Consider the following 17,117-nt stretch of genomic DNA (forward strand, 5'->3'; position numbering starts at 1 on the left):
ACAACTTAACTAAGAGGTGGAATATGAAATACCCAAAAAAGCCCTATTACAAGAAGGGAGTGAGCACTCCCCACCAAATCTGGCCCTTTAATGTGTTTCAGTTTATGAGCCTTGGAGCACCAGTCACTTACAGTAACACATGGTAACATTTGCAAAAGGGAAGTTAGAGCATGGCTCTAGGAACTACCTGTTAGCAGCAGAGCAGGCTGAAGCAGCTCCTGCCTTCTCCGTCTCCGCTGCAGCACCCCAGTACAAACAACAGTCATGCAGGGAGCTGGAACAAGGACCTGGTGTGCCTGATAAACAATGGGTTTTTTGGTAGCCAATTCTTCGGCAAGATCAGTTCCTGGATCCAGCATAATAAAAGGAGTAAGGCTGGGGGCACGGGAGCCAGTCAGCCCCTAAATAGCAGCCACAGTCTTAGCGGGTGCCCACACCAGCCGCTGCTGAGCAGGCAAAGCTACATGTAATCATACCAGAGCTCACCTGAAACTGGTCTGCAGCCAGCATCTAAGCTGTCAAGATACAGCTGCATGGAGGAGATTAGCAGGGGTTGTAAAACCTGCTCAAGAAGTTGGGCAAATATTTCAGCAATTAACCCACACTGAGCTCCATATTACTGCAGCTACGCTGCTACCATTTCTTGGGATAGCTTGTTTAAAGCTAACTCCAAGATGCCTAAATTACACAGCAGTGACAGACCGTTTAACTACAGAGATAAATTATACAGGGGCAGTGCCTAACATAGGTTATGTTGTCATGATTTACAACAGCTGAGGATGTGACCCCAGATGTCCAGACAAAATCAAATTAAGTATATGATTTTTTTTTCTCCAAACATAAAAGCCTTGCAAACCTGACTCAAAAAATAAAAACAGAGAAATGCATGTATGACCTTAGACTTAGACCGTGAAAGTGTTCATATTCTCCATGTTCTCCAGACAGCACTTACATTCCCATTCTTTATAAAAACAAAATATAAACTAAAATAATATGAAGCCCATACGAACAGTTCCCATGTATAAAAGACTTTCATTAAAAAGAAATAAAACATTTAAAGAATATCAGCATCCATTTGGATTTGCAGGATGTTGTAATGTCAAGGAAGAAAACGTTAACAAGGGATACCAAGACAAGAGTCTTGCTGTTTTCCAGACTTCAGATCCCCAGCAAATCAGGATCAGGGTTTGCAATTTTCCGCTACTGCATTGGTAATAAAGGGGTCTCAAACTGAAATTTTTCATCAAATTCCTGAAAAACTTAATGGTACAAGAGCTTTGCGTAATAAAAATTATTCAAGATTTTAAACATTGCCAAGAAGACTCAGGCACAATCTAAAAAGAATATTTTTTTCATTTTAAGACTACTAAAAACCAAATATGAAAAAGTTTTGATAGTTACACTCATATGTAGGTTGTATCTAAGGTCTTACATTAGAAGCTTATGTATTTAAAATGCTAGCTGGAAACACATCAAATGTATTATAGAAACAATCCTTAAAAAAAAATCCAAAACCTCATAGATGCTATTAAACACCTGCAGTGATTTTGAGCAACTTAACTCCATCCTTAATTTTGACCTTGGGAGAACATAATGAAAAAGTGACTGTTTTCCAGGAGCAAACAAAAAATTAAATTAGTCTATATGGTGCTATAAGTGTTAGTGACACTGAATTACATTGGTTTACTTTGTAGATGTTTATAGAGCCAGCCTATGTTGTTTGACTTTTGAGAGAAGACTAATAGGTGTAGTAAGGGGGGGCAGGGGGGCGGGTAGAGCACAAAAAACCTTATGGTTAAGCCAAAACAGGGGTCATGCCTAGGGCATTTTATCTGCCCTGCTTACACACCCCCGGGGAATTGCATCTCAACAGTTGATTCCCTGTTAATCAATTCACATTAGTGCCTGCCTTTTAGTTTTCACTTTGCTGAATTCCAGGAAAGAAGTTCTTAAACCAAATGCGTGCTCTATCTCTGACCTAGTCAGAGCTGTTGCATTTCAAGAAGAAATCACAGCAGATTTTATTTGCTCTGCCAGCTGATAAGAGATTCATAGCCAGCAGACTCAACACAGAACAAGATCCAGTGGTCTGTTTACACAGGTCAGCAGTAATATGGAAGAGAGGACCTTTATGGAATTTTTTCTTCCTCAACCTATTTTCTCTAGCTACAGAGAAAGACTAATGTTACACATTATTCTTCTACTTCCCTTTACTTTCTTATTTACTATGGCTGAAGATTATGTGCTCGATAAGGAGACCTGTAGCACTTCCTATCACTCCATACTCTTTTCAGCGAGCGTGTATGTTTTTGCACTGCTCTTGCCACTTACAGGCTAAAACTTAAAACAATTTACTATTCACAAGCGAGAACCACATTGGGGTTGGGAGGCAGGGGAGAGTTATGAGCATAGAAATAGCGAATAGCTCATTCACAAAAGCAGATCTGACTTTACATCCAAACCGTTTAGACCTATTGGTTAAGTTACTCTCTAGCATACAAGCAGATCTTCATACAGAGGATCATAAAAAATAAACTTTATTATCAAACTTAAAATTCACACATTAAACATAAGATCTAGACACAAATAATACTGAAAACATTCTCAAACAATAACCATTTTAGGTAATTTGGATGAGTAGCTAGTTACCATTGTTTCAAATGCCTTTAAGAAGATTTCTTAATACATACACCATCATGAAATATCTTCAAATGCTTAGCTGGCCAGCTTTCAGTAAGATTTTTAAATAGGGGAAAACTTATTTCTATAGAAATAACATTATCTAATTATGAATCAGAGACCCATAATTGTAGTGCTTGGGGAAAAAAAAATATCATAGCCTTTTGAAATATTTAGAAGACATAAATAACTATTGTACATTTACAAGTTTAAATATTTAAAGGCCTTTGTTACTATAAAAAGTTGCTATGTACATATTAAGATGCTATATAGAAATCCAGCCGGAGGCAAGTGTTGAGCTCTCAGATTTGGCCGCTGAAACCTATGAATTTGGTAGGCAGATTGTCCACAGGGTACACAATGGGGCCGGTTTTCATTGTAGGAGGTCCATTCAGCAGCTGCCAGTCACAGCTCCGAGCCAACTCCACTGTAAATATTTTTAGAAGGATTTTTGCAAACTCTTTGCCCACGCAGCTCCTCAAGCCCCCACCGAAAGGAATGAAACTGAACCTAGAAGAATCCTCTGGAGATGGAGACATGAAGCGATCTGGGTTAAATTCATCCTTGTTGGTAAAGAGATCCGCCACATCATGGGTATCACAGATACTGTAAATAACATTCCAACCTTTAGGGATCTGGTAACCCTATCAAGAGAAGAGAAAGGAGACATGAAGCACCTTGCTGTGTTAAATAAGGCAAAGCGTCAGCACAGGACACATCGGTGCACCCCACCTCCCCTCCTGGCTTCCTGCAGGTCACTAAGGCAGACGGGCTACGTGAACACACTCGTAGTTGGCAGCTGTGCTGAGGAGTCGAGCCCAAGCCCCACTTACATTTAGCTCAAGGGTCTTGAGTGCAATTCTAAATCCTCCAGGAACAGGAGGGCTCAGCCTGAGGGTCTCTTTGATGACACAGCCCGTGTACTTCAGCTGCTCCAAGACCTCCATGTCCAGCTGCTTCTCTTTGTTGGGACTGCACAGTAACCCCTAGAAAAGAAGATGCTGCTATGACTTTTATGGAGCAAGTGGCCAGGGCTCCCAGCACTGCAAAGCAGCTGCCCCTCAGCGAGCAGCATTCTCCTGCCACCCCCTAAAAGAAGGGCACCACCTGGGTCGAGGGGAGCCCTGTCTGGGACACCTCTCCTGGAGGTACCTTCCCACTGCCTGCTCCTGTGAAATGGCTCCGGGGCAGACACGCACCTTCACCTGCAGCTCTTTCCTCACTTTCTGCAGGACATCGTGGTGGAGCCCTAAGAAGGCGATCAGCGATGTGGCAGCACTAGCAGTGGTCTCATGGCCCCCAAACAGCAGTTCTGTGGCAGATTCCTTCAGCTCCTTATGCACAGGACAGAGAAACACAAAACAGGTCTTGAATATAGTATCTCCACCACCACATCACTGTGCATCGCTCCCAGGCTGGAGCTGACACCCAGGGGCCAGGATGGGGGTCCTACTTATGCTCCCTGGGGACACAGCCCTGGTCCTGTGCTCCCCATCCAACAGCCTGGTTGCAGCCTCTGCACCCCAGTGCACTACACAAACTGGTTTATTGCATAGGGAGAGGGGGGTGAGCCTCCTGCTCTCTCCTTTTGGCCCCAAAAGATAAGCATGCTGCTGATAGAGAGGCTGAGGGAAAGGGAACGATCTGGCCCTGGAGAACCTCACCTGCATGTTGAGCTGCTCCCCATTGCCCTGCGTGTGCTCCATCAGCAGCTGCAGTGCATCCTTGTAGCCGCCCTCAGGCTCCTTGCGGGCCATCTTGGCACGGATGTTCTCCTCGATCTTGGCGTGGATGATGTTGCGCGCCCGCAAGCCCTGGCCAGGCAGCAGGGAGAGCAACGTGGGACTTAGGCCAACACTACCATCCCTCCCATCCAGTCCCCGCTGCCCTGGCTGCAGGGGCACCCCTCTCCTCCCGGCCCGCCAGGAGCCTTACCCGATAGAGCCCGCTGAAGGGAACATCAATAGGGAGGGAGAAGAGGTTGCGGATCATCTCCTCGAAGGCCTCCACCAGCTGCTGCTCACCGTCGGGGCTGGCCTGGCAGGGCTGGAAGCCCAGCAGTATCCTCATGGCGATGCGGAACATGAGGCGCTTCACCTCGGGGTACACCAGCAGGCAGGGCCCGTCGGCGCCCAGCCACTGCGCCAGGCAGGCGCTCACCTCCTCCTGGATGACGGGCACGTAGTGCTGCAGGGCGTCCCGGGAGAAGGCCCGCATGATCACCTGCCCGGGGGGACGAGGAGGAGGAGGAGGAGGAAGGGGACACAGGCTCAGCCGCCGCGCCTGGGGCGGCCGCGCCCGCTCCCCGCCCGCCGTCGGGGCCGTACCTTTTTGCGGTGCTTGTGCTGCCCGTTGTGGAGGTTGGAGAGGCAGCCCGAGCCCAAGATGGTGCGCACCGAGGCGGGCCACTGCACGGCGACGAGCCGGTGCTCGCCCAGCAGGATGTGCCGCACGTTCTCGGCGCCCATCACCCGCACCGTGGGCCGCCCGAAGAGGTGAGTCTTGTAGATGAAGCCGTATTTCCTCCGCTTCATCTGCAGGAATTTCCGCCTCTGGACAGGAGAGGGGGTGGAATAATAAAATAAACTTTAAAAAGGAGGAGAGGAAGGGGCAGGGAGAGCAGCTCTTGCCCACCTGGGCGCGGGACCCGGCGAAGCCGCTGCTCATCCCCCTCCCCTGCAGCCAGAGGAGGAGCCGGGGCGCTTCTCCGCTGCCCGCGGCATCGCCTCGCCTTACCTGCAGCACCATCTGCAGCGTCTCCCCGAAGAAGGGGAGCCCCATGGTGCCCGGGGGCAGCGGGAGCGGGCAGCTGGGGTCGCGGCCGCTCACGCAGTACAGGTCCCAGAGCTTGACGGCGGCCAGAAAGAGCAGAAGGGGCAGCAAGAAGGTGCACAGGGCGCTGGTGACCAGGGCGGAGAAGCCCATGGCTGGGGAGCGAGTCCAGCCCGGCCCCCCGGGAGCTCCGAGTGCGCGGGCCGCGCTCGCCGCCGGCCGCCTTTTATACCCTTCCCAGGTTGCTGCCCACCCTACCTTGGTCCGATAAATTAGTTCACCCAAAGTTCATCTTTAATTGCGGATTGAGGCCTGGCTCCTCCCCCCGAAATCTTTAACTATTTGCTTTGCGCAGCGCATCCCGCCCGCCGCAGACCGCCGCCGGGGAAGGAAAGGTGCTGCCGGGCGCGGCGGCAGCGGCTCGGGGCTCGCTCCCCGCTGCACCGCGCTCAGCGAGCGGGCTGAGGGACGCCGCTGACAGCCGGGGGCCGGCCGCCTCCTCGGATTTATCGCCGATGCTCGTTAGAGACCAGTAGGTTGCGCCGAGGCAGAGAAATGCCCCGCTCCAGCACCCGGCAGCCCGGAGACACCTACCCCCGGGGGCGCTCCGCGGCCGGTGCCGATGCGCTATGCAAGCTGCGGAGCTCCTTCGCCCGCCTGCCCGCTGCTGTCGCCGGCCGGGAACGGCGAGCGAGCGAGCGGAGCCGGGAGAAGCCGGGCCGCCGCCGGGGGCCGGACGGGGCGGGCACCGGTCCCCCGTGCTGGGGGATCCCGGTGGCCCGCCGGGCAGAGCCGCGACTGTGCCGCCGCATCGGCGGAGGAGCCTCCGCTGTCCTCTGGTTCACCTCGAAGGGCCCGGCTTGTATTTCTGCCCGGCCGCGGAGGAAGGAGCCGCGGGCAGCAGTCCGTCTCAGCCTCCCGATGCAGGTTCAAGCGCGGGTCACCGAGGGAAAGGGAGGTGAGCGCGGAAAGGAAACACCCAACCCGCCGTGCCCGGCTCCTCTCCGCGGGATCCGCTGCCCGCGCTCGCCCGGGGCTCGCCGGCATCCCGGGGCCGTCGGGGCTGCCGCGGCCGGGAAGGGGCGCTCGGCACCGGCCGGGCACCCCCGCGCCTGCAGCCGGGGCGTGGAGGGACTCCCTCCCGCAGGCGGCGGGCAGGCAACCGGGGGTTGCTCTCCAGGGTGGAGCGGCGGCTCCGGCCAGGAGGAGCGCGGCGGGGCCGGGGCGGCCGGCGGGGCTGCGGGGGACGCGGCCGCTGGGGAAGGGGCGCCTGGCGCGGACCGCCGCTGCGGGGCCGCGGAGGGAGGGACGGGGCCGCGGAGCGCTCCGCTGGGCACGGCTGCTACCAATAAACTATCGTGCTCGCGGTTTGTTTTTTTTTTTTCTTTCCGTTTTTGTTTCCTTTTCCCTCTCTGTTACTTTTCCTTCCTTGCTCCCAGACAAGCTCAATAAACGCTGGAAGTTGCGTGTTTGTGTAGGGGGGGAAGATGTCACCTTTAATTATTATTGTTTTTCTGACAATCAACGCATCACGCGGGACCCTCCCTCCTCTTACGATGCCTGGCGGGAGCGGGGCCGCCCGCCTCCGCAGCCCCTTGCCCAGGCGGGACCCCCCCCGCCCGGGGGCACCTCCTCGCCCCCGGAGGCGCGCAGCCCCGCGGGATTGGGCGCGGGGCTCGGCGGGGCCCGGCCGGCCCTGGCCCGGAGCGGCGGCCGCGCCCTGACCCGGCGCTCTCCCCTTGCCGGGCGCTGACCTGCTTGTGACCTACAACACGGACCGTGACATCTGCGTGAACCCGGCCGGCAACCGCGCCAAGTTCACTGTCTATCAAAATAACGAGATACGGTGGCCTGAGCACCGATAATTGCCACAGGAAGGCTTTATTATCTCCCCAGCTGTGTATTCCCCAGCCATCGGCTCGAAAAGAATCAAATGGTAAAGAGTGAAAGGGATAATTAAAAACATCTTGGAAGAGGGTCAAGAAATTAACAGCCTAATATGAACAAACTTTGATTACAAGTAACAATTATTACACTTCATTTGTAAATGCTCGTGTTTATCTGCAAACAAAATCAGTTTCAAGTCTTTTTTTTTCTTAACTAGATTCATGTTACATTTTTCAGCGGGTGGCTACGGGGCTCGTTAGCGCTCGGGGTAATTTTTAAGTGCGCTGGATGGAGGAGCCCCGGCCCTCGCACCCGGTGCTGGGCACTGCAGGCCCAGCCCTGCCCGCGGTGGGAGCCTGCATCACCCACGGGTCGCATCCACGCCAGCAGCTCCGGCTCATTAAAGTCAGTCATTGCCATTTGCAGCCACCACCTACTGATTTGGCCTCTGATAGCCAGAAAGATTCACCTTTCAGGACAAGGTCAGGAGAGGCAGAGGCTCTGGTTCACTACGGGGTCGACCTGCCAACAGCACTTAACTCAGCCCTGCAGTTCAACCTCTTCCAGATTTGACCTGTCATGTTTGGGAGCCACATTTCTGCTCCAGCTAGTGTTGTGCTCATAGCACAGCCCTCTGACAGCCAACAGCAGTGCACGCCCTGCTGCCATGCCCCAGCACGGACGTGCAAGGGCGACTGGCCAGGGCGAGGTCATTTGTAGCCTGGCATTGAAGTAGGATGACGACAGAGATTCAGGGGACAGGCGAGCTCCCCAGAGCCTTTCCTAAGGGACTCTGTCCTTGTGGCACGTTTCTGCCCTTGCAGGTCAAGCTGCTGCTGGTTCTTCACACAGCACGCACCGCACCACCCAGCCCAGGATGCACTGGAGGGACAAGGCGGATCGTTTCCCCCGCTGCCTCCACGCAAGACACGTGACAGCGGGGAGCAGAGCTGAAGCTGAAAGGAGCTCATAAGCACATTGCAGTGGAGCAAGGGCCTGGGCCCACCTCTGTTCTCAGTGCACAAGCAGCAGGACTCACTTTGTTTTACACAGGGGAGAAATACCCTGTGTCTCGGCAAGGCAGGTGGTACTCAAAAGCCTAAAAAGGTTCCCTCAGCACCCAGGCTTAGCCGCAGCTACCAGCCCCTGGACAGACCCACAAAGTGCTGTCCTGGCACTTTCCCTGGCAGAGCTAGGCTGCAGGAGGTGACGCGGTCAGTCTGGCCAGCCAGCCACCATGGGGCCTGTGTCACCTTGCAAATGTCCCCTCTGTAACATGAACAGCGTCATCAGGAACAGGGGGCTTTCTACCACGAATCAGGCATGTTCAGAAATGTCTGTTTTCCAAATATTTATTCCCCAAAGCCCCCTCCCCTGCTTCAGTCTGATCCCTCAGTCAGGCTGCAGCTGGGGAGCGCATCCTGCAGGGACCCCAGAGGGGAGCTTCATAGCAGACCCTGAGCAGCAGCACGGTGCTCAGGCACAACGTACACAGCTACTACTACTGGCTGAATGAGGCATGTCCTCTTTGTGCCGGCTCTAATGGGAAGTGCAGGAATGAGATTAAATATTTACAATAAAAACCACTGTACATCCTATCATTCTAGCTACAGCTGATGCCGTTGATTGGGCAGCCCTGGCTTGTGTTTTCCTGCAGAGCCCCCCCATCTTCCCTCTTTTTACATCTAAAAAGCTGCAGTGTGCAGAATGTTCATTCTGCCTCTCCTATAACACACCCACAGGAGGCAACCCTGGGACAGAAAAGCTCTGGGAAACTCAGCTGTGGGCCTGGGAGTTTTGCCCCCCATTTTCTGTGCCTGGAAACCTGTGTGGGGCAGGGGCTGGCTGAGCCCCCATGGGGGATGCTCCCTGCCAGCAGCTTCAGTGGGTTTTGCCCCAGGCTGGGGCTGAGGCTCACCCTGGTGCTCAGGAGCAGGACCCTGCAGGACCCTCCCTACCAGCTTGCACACCAGGAGGGGAAAATAAAAAGACTTTTAGGGTTTTGCTCTACAGTGACCCAGTGCCATACCCAGCCTGGGGCAGGAGAGACCTGCCCCTGGCAGCCGTGGAGGGGCATCGACACCAGGGCTGAGGGGGGCAGTGTACCCCTGGCTCAGGCCTCGCTGCCGCAGCTGGGCTGCAAGGGGTGGAAGTAGAGCTGCAGCCCGTCGTCGACAGGGTGCACGATGGGCACGGTCTGCATGGCGGGGTAGCCAGGGGTGGCCAGCTCCCAGCGGGCTGTGCTGACCAGCTCGATGGCCAGCAGCTTGAGGATGGCCCGCGCCAGCTCCTTCCCGATGCAGCTCCGCGCCCCACCGCCGAAGGGGATGTAGTGGAAGCGGCCTGCAGCCTCTGTCCGGGCGGCACCGAAGCGGTCTGGGTCAAAGCCACCGGGGGGGCTCTGGTAGACAGCGGCCGTCTCATGCGTGTCACGGATGCTGTACATGACACTCCAGCCTTTGGGGATCTGGTAGCCCTGGGGGGACAGAGAGAAGAGGGGAGGAGAGGAGCATTACATACCTGTGCAGCTGGCGGTGCTAGCGGAGGGTGAGCAGAGGGTGCCTGGGGACAGCCCCACCACATTGCCCATCTGCTCTGCAGCTCCTTTTCTCCCCAGCCCAGCTGGGATGCACAGAGGTTGCTGGGCGCCACCTTCCCCTGAGCTACACTACCAAGCACCACCACTGTGCCGGACACAGGGTGCTTGCAGGCAGTGGCAGGCAGCAGCTCCCCAGCAGCCCTCCACTGTGCGAGGCACTTACATCCAGCTCAAAAGTCTGCAGTGCCGTCCTGTAGCCTCCGGAGACGGGGGGCAGCACCCGCAGCACCTCCTTAATCACACAGTCCAGGTAGCGCAGGCAGCTCAGCTTCTCCAGGCTGATGTCCGAGGGGCAACGACAGCTCTGCCCTGATGGCGCCCGGAGCTGGGGACCGGTGCAGGGACTGCTTGGGGGGAGGGTGGGCTCCGGCGGGGCGTGGGGCTGGGGGGAACCTTCCTCTGTTGGGCCCAGGGGCTGGCTCTGGTCCTCGTGAGCATCTTTGGCTGTGGGGCAGAGAAGTGGCTTCTCGCTGTCCCTGCTCTGGGCAGTCAGGGTGTCTGGGCAGGCTCCCGCAGGGGAGCGCTCACACTGCTGGTACAGCTCGTGGGACATTAGCTCCTGCCTTATTTTTTCGATCACTGAGGGGTGCTTCAGTAGCAGGAGGATCAGAGAGGTGCTGGCACTAGCCGTGGTGAAAAAAGCAGCAAATATGAGCTCAATTGCCGACTCCTGGGAGAGGAAGGAATGTGAGAAGTTTGAATGCCATTTTAAACGGGTTGTGATTCAGACTGTTCTCACCTTTTGTGGGTTTTGTCCCTGTGCAGAGGGCCCTGGCCCCGCTTCTGCTTTCTACAAACCTGCACCCACCCTGGGTCGGCAGGGACCAAAACAAGACACCCTTTTCTTCCATTTCTGTATGAACTGGACATCCACTTGCCAAGTGACTGATGCAGAAACGCAACTGAGATGGGTACACATCGCCTCCAATCCAGCTCTTCCAAGCTTTCCTCCCAGGATTTATAAATTTTAAAGAAGCATTTTAACATGCATTTTAGCATACTGAGTGAAGTTCATTTCAAGCATTATGCTTTTTACCTTCATGTGGCAATTCCCCTTTGTGCCCAGCTTTACCTTTCTGCCCAGCCAGGGGTTATGAGGCTGTGTGTTTATGCATAAATCCTAGATGCCCTGGCAGCTAAAACGGGTTGCATTTGATCCATCTCGTTATAACCAACCATTTGCTTGTCTGGGAGGGGACTCAAACCAAGAGCCGAAAGCAGACAGACCTCCCTGCTATAGCAGGTCAGCCCAGCCCGGGAGGTGCTGTAGCCAGCAGGGAGCTCTCCCGCAGGGATGCACACACCAGGCAAAGGACTTGCTCACTTTTCAAGCTTTACAGCCTGAAGCACAGCTGTGTTCCTGATAGCTCCGTAGCAGATGTGTCCATAACAAGGTAGGAGGCTAACCAGCTCAGACGGACCACAGCACAGTCAAATGTGCAATACGTGCCTTGTCCTGGCTCACAGATCCCGATGCAGCCTCCCAGTCTTGCCGGGACTGTCTGCAGGGTCTATATGGCACAGCACATGGCAGGTTGCTGCGGGCTGTTTGCAGCACCCTATGGTCAACTTTTGGAAATTGTTTTCCAAAAGTTAAGGGTTGCCCGGAGCTGGTTCACACAGGGAAGGGCACCTGAAGCCTGAAGGTACCTGGAGCCAAGTCTGGTAAGGTCAAGGGTAATGTAAAGAGGATTACTCTTTGCTACCGTGCCCAGCGCCATATATTGGCTGGACTAGAGGCTTTTGCCAAAGTGCAGCTCCCAAGGGCATCTTTCAGCTGAAATAAAACCTCTGAAATAACAGATCCCTGTTGACCCCTATCACACCTCCTGCAGGCGTTAGCAGGAATTTTTACATTCACAAGGTAGCAGACCCAGATGAAATCTCTCAGTTCCACCACTTGCAATTAAAACCCAAGACATTTCAATAACATGCAAAGAATTTAGGGCAGGCTCCGCGATTTGAAATAACAGCCCTTATGACTCCCTGCATCAACCTCTGACAGTGCTGCTACCTAAGTTGCGACACCGAGCTGCTGACTTTCCCTCCCTGCTTTTACAAGGCCAGCGTAACCAGTGACTGGGAAGCAGCATCTTCCCACAGCTTCACCAGTATTGTCCCTGTGCTACACCCCAACTCCCCATCCTGGGAGGCAGGACTGGTGGCATTAGGGTTCCAGCCAGCCAGCCTATTATGTAGGATGGGGGTTTTTTTTAACCCTTCCAAGGTGTTAAATGTATTAAAACAGTACTTTTGGCAAAGTGTTATCTTTTTAATGACCTTTACATTTCAAGGGTCCTGCTGAGTTCATGCCAGCATTGCAAATCCCAGTGTATTTAGGAAAATTTCTGGGAAAACAGTCCTTCAAAATCATTTAAACAAAAGGCAAATTAGTAACTAATATGTGCCAGTGTTTGGAGTGTCTCTCAAAGTCAGATATACCCACAACTCTGAAACAGCTTTGGACTTTTTATCCAATTATACCGTTTCACTGGATGAGAGCTCTACTACTGTTTTTATTAGAGTGGAGAATATTGCCATAATTGCAAGCATAGGCAGTTCAGTTTGCAAGTCATTTTGTTAAAGACAGAAAAGGTAGAAATTTTCTAACTGTAAAGGTACAGGACCGCATACGGATATACTATCATTTGAATCAGCTGGCCTGAGGTCACTGCCATGTCACTCCATGTTACGTTTAATATCCCTTTATTCCATTTGTGGTCAGAGCCAGGGACATGATGAGAGATCATGTAATTATTCGTGTGCAAGATCCATGTGAATACTAACAGATTAATCAATCTTAATCAATCACATTTTGAATCTGGCAATTATTTTTTAAAAATTGTTGTATTATAAATACAACAGAGGACTATAAATACAATGTGGACTAACAGAGGCTAAAAACCATTCTATTAGAATAAATAATAAATAATTATAATCAAATTACTTTAAGAATATATCCTGGTTCTAATCGTATTTAATAGTTGCTGTAAAGTCTTTCAAATATTTTAGATTTAGGGATGACATTTTTACAAATATTTATAAAACATTAGTCTTGAGAGAGTTTTCCTTAAATAACTAAATAAACAGTAAAACTATGTATGTTCAATACTTTTAAACTATATTCAGCTGCTGTACCCATGCAAAACTGCTTCAAAACTTGTTACATAAATGCAGTGTCCTTTGTGATTCACTGACACCAAGTGACCTGGAGCTATGAATGATGCAGTACCAACGACAAGTTTTTCCCAAGATCTTTGGCAAAATACTCTTCACATTCAGTTGGTAGTTTTGGCTCAGTAAGGACTACTGGCTTCATCTCCAAGTCACAGCGATGCATCATGTTGCATGATAGCAATCCACAAGCTAGATGATCTAATTAATGATGAGGTAATACGGAATGACCCAGAATCCATATTCCATCCCTGGACCCATTTTGCTATATCGTCTCAAAGATTTCTGGGCTCACAGACCCGAGGACTACGGTGACATGATCTACATGCCACGCCATGCCAGATGCTGAGGGATGTTTAAGGAGCACATGACTAGCTCTAAATATTTCCAAGATAGTACCTTGGAGGTTACTGAGTGCACACTGCCGTAGAGAGCCTTAGCACAGACACCTAACCCTACCAGCACCCTAAGTCAGGCTGAAGCCTGCTGGCCATGAAGAGGAAAGGTAGAAGAGGCATTTATTCCCTTTTTAAATACCAGCTCTCTTCTAATGCAGAGACACCATCCTACAAGAGCATATGAGCATGCCGAGCCCAGGCTTTCTTGCTTGTGCTGGCAATGGTGTCCTCAGAGTTGTTAAGAGGAGGGCAGGAGCCAGCAGCTGGTGGTGGGTCCCCACACCACCCTCCTCCTGCCCCTCAGCCCAGGTCTCTCAAACAGCCACCGAGTCGGACGGGACACTGCAAGGGGGGTTCTCCTTACCTTTAGCTCCTGCATGGTGAATTCTTTGCCATGCTCCTTGGCACTGTTTATTATGAAATCCAGAGCATCGCTGTGATCTTCTGGGTTGTTTCTCTGCAGTTTTTCCTGTATAGCTTTCTCCATAAACTCATGTAGCATGTCCCGTGCTTTGATTCCCTGCGGGAGGCAGACACAGTTCAGGAGAGCCTTAGGAACCGCCCCACTCTCCAGAGAGACCAGGGGACCCCAAGTGTGGCAATCCTTAATCCCAGGATCTGTAACAGCAAGAACTGTTTATCTGTTGCCCAGCCCCAAAGCCTTGCAAGAGGCAGCAGTCTGGGGGGAACTGCTGCAAATTCTGTTGCCTTGCTGTTGTGAATCAAATACAACAAGTCCTAAGAAACACTCTGAGAAGACAGCAGTAAACCCACAGCATTGAGTCCGCAGGCATCTGCGCCGAACAAACCCACGGTCACGTCAGGTCCAAAAGAAGCTTGTCCAAAGGGACAAGAAGAAACAACCTAATAAAACTGAGTCCAAGCAGCAAGGCACAACTGAGACAGGAACAAACAAGTGGCTTTACCAGGGTATAGTAGATAAAGACACATTAATCACACCCAGCTCATCTCCAGTTGCGTTGCACTCCTGTGCAGCAAAATATTTAGGCAAGATCTCAGCAAGTCAAGTGATCAGCAATCTCTTTGCAAAGTGAGATGGATGGAGTCACAGAGTGTGTGGCTCTGTATCAAGATGCCTCCTGCAAAAGCCAGCAGGACCAGAGATTTGGGATGAAAAATGGCCATGACCAGATGTTGGGAAGAAGATACAAAGGCTGAGATTTGAGGTGGGAAGGATTGGACAAAGGAAACAGGGCAGGGAGCAAGGGGAAAGACAAGGGGACCTAAATGCAAGTCGAAGAGGCTGGTCTGGGGCCAGACAGGCTGTGGCTGACCTGAGAGAGGGCAGGGAGGGCTAGGATGGGGGGTGAAAGCTCACACTGGTGACAACCTGCAAAGGGAAACTGGACAGGGAAAACGAGCTTTTTTTGAACTGGTGGAGAAGAGCAGCAGGGAGGCTGGGGGCAAACTGGGACTGGCTGGGTAAGGTGATCCGGTGGGGCAGAGCTCACAGTGGAAATAAGAGCTTGGGCAAGACCTGGCTAAAAGGGGCAGGAGACTTGAGCTGTGGTAAGGGTGGAGAACCCAAAGCCAGAGGAGAGAACGCAGACTGAAATGGGAGAGGAGGGGTGGGACACAGGACCGATACCTAGAGCCGGAGTGAGGGGAGGCAGGCAAAGAGGCGCAGGGCAGCAGGAAAGAAACTGCAGGTTGAAAGAGGCAGAGGAGACTGTCCGTCTGCCATGTCCCTCTCCAGGACCCCTCACTGTCTCTCTGCTGCTGGGGGACAAGGGACCAAGGACTATAAAAGGGTCTCAAGTCCTCAGCCTGCCTCAAGGTGCACAGGGAGTGCTAACCTGAGGTGCGCTGTGCCCACCTGCCTGTGTGCTCATGCCCACAGACCCCTCTGCGTGGGCTGACAGGAGTGCAGGTGGGATGAGACGGGACAGGACCAGGCATGATGGACTAACCAGAGCCACAGAGGCAACATTTGGGGTGAGAGAGGAGAGCATCCCTGCACTGTACAACAAGCTGGAGCCAGTGACCAGAGGTGCCGGAAGCCAACCAGGAGCAGGTGAGAAGCACGGAGAGAACGGGAGATGGCTGGGGTGGGCAACACCAGGCCCTCAGACCCGCAACAGGGTGCTGCAGATGTCCTGGCCCGTCGGAAGTGCCCCTTGGCGGGCCTGGGGACAGGGGGTCTGTGCTGCCGGGGCCGGCTGTGCAGCAGGGCAGGCAGCAGTACCTTGCGCAGCCCGCTGAAGGGTATGTTGAGGGGCAGGGAGAAGAGGTTCTCCACCAGCTGTTCAAAAGTTTTGGCCAGGTCCTTGAACTGCTTTTCCTCCAGGCGGAGCCCCAGCAGAATCCGAGCTGCAATGCGGAAAGTTAAGGTTTTAGCGGAGGAATAAACTGCGATGGAGCCTGGCTCCATGCACCAGCCCCGCAGCTCCCAGCTCACAACCTTCTGGATCCGCGGCAGGTAGCTCTCCAGGGCGGCACGGCTGAACACTCTGGCCAGGATCTAGGAGGAGAAGGGGGGGAACAGAGGCAGGTGGTTAAAGTGGCGGGTCCCATGTGCCACCGAGGCCCAAGCCTGGGCAGGAGGTGCCGCCTGGGCTGCGTGTTGGGGTAGCCACGAGGCTCACCTTGCGGCGCTGGCGGTGTAGGTCACCGACGGAGCCCAGCAGGGTGTGGGAGCCCAGGATGATCTGGGTGCTCTGGGGCCACTGGGTGCTGACCAGCGTGTGCTCACCCAGCAGGATCTTGCGGATGTTCTCGGCGCCCGTCACCCGCACCACCGGCCGGCCCAGGAGGTGGGTCTTGAAGACGTTTCCGTACCTCTCCCGCCGGGAGCTGTGGAAGCGGGAGCCCTGGGGACAAGCTGCAGGTCAGCCCGGGGCTCCCGCCAGCCCCTTCCCACCTCGTCCCCGTCCCCCTGCACCTTACCTGGAGCAGCCAGTGCAGGGTCTCCCCGAAGAAGGGCCAGCCCATGGAGCCCTTGGGCAGGGGCAGGGTGCTCGCACGGTCCCGGCTGAGGCTCCAGCGCAGCGCCCACAGGTGCCGGCACAGGGCGGCCAGCAGCGCCAGCGCCAGCAGCGCTAGCGCCGCCGCTTCGGGCCAGGAGAGCCCGGCCGGCATCTTCCTCCCGGGCGGCGGCGGACGGCGGCGGGTCCCCGGCCCAGGGGCCCGGGGGCTGGGGCGGCTCGGCGGGGCGGCCCCGGCGGCTGTCAAAGGCGGGGAGCCGGGCGCCCCGCGACTCCGCTGCCGGCGGCGGGCGCTCTGCGGCTGGCCCTGCCGGCTGCTGCCCGCCCGGCCCCGCTCGCCTCCTGCTGCCGGTTCGCCCCTCGGCCACATTTATATAGATATTGGCCACTTACGCCCGATCCACCTTCGGGGATGACGTATGTGCTGCATATTTAAGCAGCGCGGCCAAGTGCGGTGATTGGAGCGGGGGAACCGGGGACAGTGACTGAGGGGCGCGGGGACGCGGCCGGGGCGAGCAGGGGCGGCCGGGGCGGCCCCCCTCTCCTCGGGGCTGGGGGCTCGGCGCCCCTCTCCCGCCCCCCCCGACGGCAGGGCAGGGCAAGGCACGGCACGGCACGACACGGCACGGCAGGGCCGGCCACGCCGCCCCCCGCCCCAGGCAG

General features: G+C 54.2%; 2 protein-coding genes across 2 annotated transcripts; both read right to left on the reverse strand.

The window, feature by feature from the left end:
* Positions 1-2,981: 2,981 nt before the first annotated feature.
* CYP26A1 (cytochrome P450 family 26 subfamily A member 1) lies at positions 2,982-5,714 on the reverse strand. Its single transcript, XM_009465394.2, has 7 exons — positions 5,416-5,714; positions 5,007-5,231; positions 4,615-4,902; positions 4,344-4,493; positions 3,879-4,013; positions 3,513-3,665; positions 2,982-3,323 (listed from the first exon to the last, which is right to left on the reverse strand). Exons 1-7 carry the CDS (start codon positions 5,602-5,604, stop codon positions 2,982-2,984), a joined length of 1,482 nt encoding a protein of 493 aa, XP_009463669.2. The 5' UTR covers positions 5,605-5,714.
* A 2,315-nt stretch (positions 5,715-8,029) lies between these two features.
* Positions 8,030-16,885, reverse strand: CYP26C1 (cytochrome P450 family 26 subfamily C member 1). Its single transcript, XM_087765636.1, has 6 exons — positions 16,417-16,885; positions 16,116-16,340; positions 15,716-15,991; positions 13,874-14,029; positions 10,101-10,607; positions 8,030-9,814 (listed from the first exon to the last, which is right to left on the reverse strand). The coding sequence occupies exons 1-6, from the start codon at positions 16,822-16,824 to the stop codon at positions 9,452-9,454; spliced, it is 1,935 nt and encodes a 644-aa protein (XP_087621762.1). The 5' UTR covers positions 16,825-16,885; the 3' UTR covers positions 8,030-9,451.
* Between the last annotated feature and the right edge of the window lie 232 nt (positions 16,886-17,117).

Source organism: Nipponia nippon, unplaced genomic scaffold, assembly GCF_047370975.1.
Source record: "Nipponia nippon isolate SJK-2023a ecotype South Korea unplaced genomic scaffold, ASM4737097v1 scaffold_3, whole genome shotgun sequence".
In the NCBI taxonomy this organism is placed as follows: domain Eukaryota; kingdom Metazoa; phylum Chordata; class Aves; order Pelecaniformes; family Threskiornithidae; genus Nipponia; species Nipponia nippon.

Excerpts from the sequence above, each read along its gene's own strand:
- CYP26A1 (XM_009465394.2), bottom strand. The coding sequence starts at position 5,604 with ATGGGCTTCTCCGCCCTGGTCACCAGCGCCCTGTGCACCTTCTTGCTG. Across the intron at positions 5,232-5,415 it reads CGCTGCAGATGGTGCTGCAG|AGGCGGAAATTCCTGCAGAT; the intron begins GTAAGGCGAGGC and ends TCTCCTGTCCAG. Across the intron at positions 3,666-3,878 it reads GGAAAGAGCTGCAGGTGAAG|GGGTTACTGTGCAGTCCCAA; the intron begins GTGCGTGTCTGC and ends CTTCTTTTCTAG.
- CYP26C1 (XM_087765636.1), bottom strand. The coding sequence starts at position 16,824 with ATGTGGCCGAGGGGCGAACCGGCAGCAGGAGGCGAGCGGGGCCGGGCG. Across the intron at positions 15,992-16,115 it reads TACACCGCCAGCGCCGCAAG|ATCCTGGCCAGAGTGTTCAG; the intron begins GTGAGCCTCGTG and ends TTCTCCTCCTAG. Across the intron at positions 14,030-15,715 it reads CCTTCAGCGGGCTGCGCAAG|GGAATCAAAGCACGGGACAT; the intron begins GTACTGCTGCCT and ends TGCCTCCCGCAG.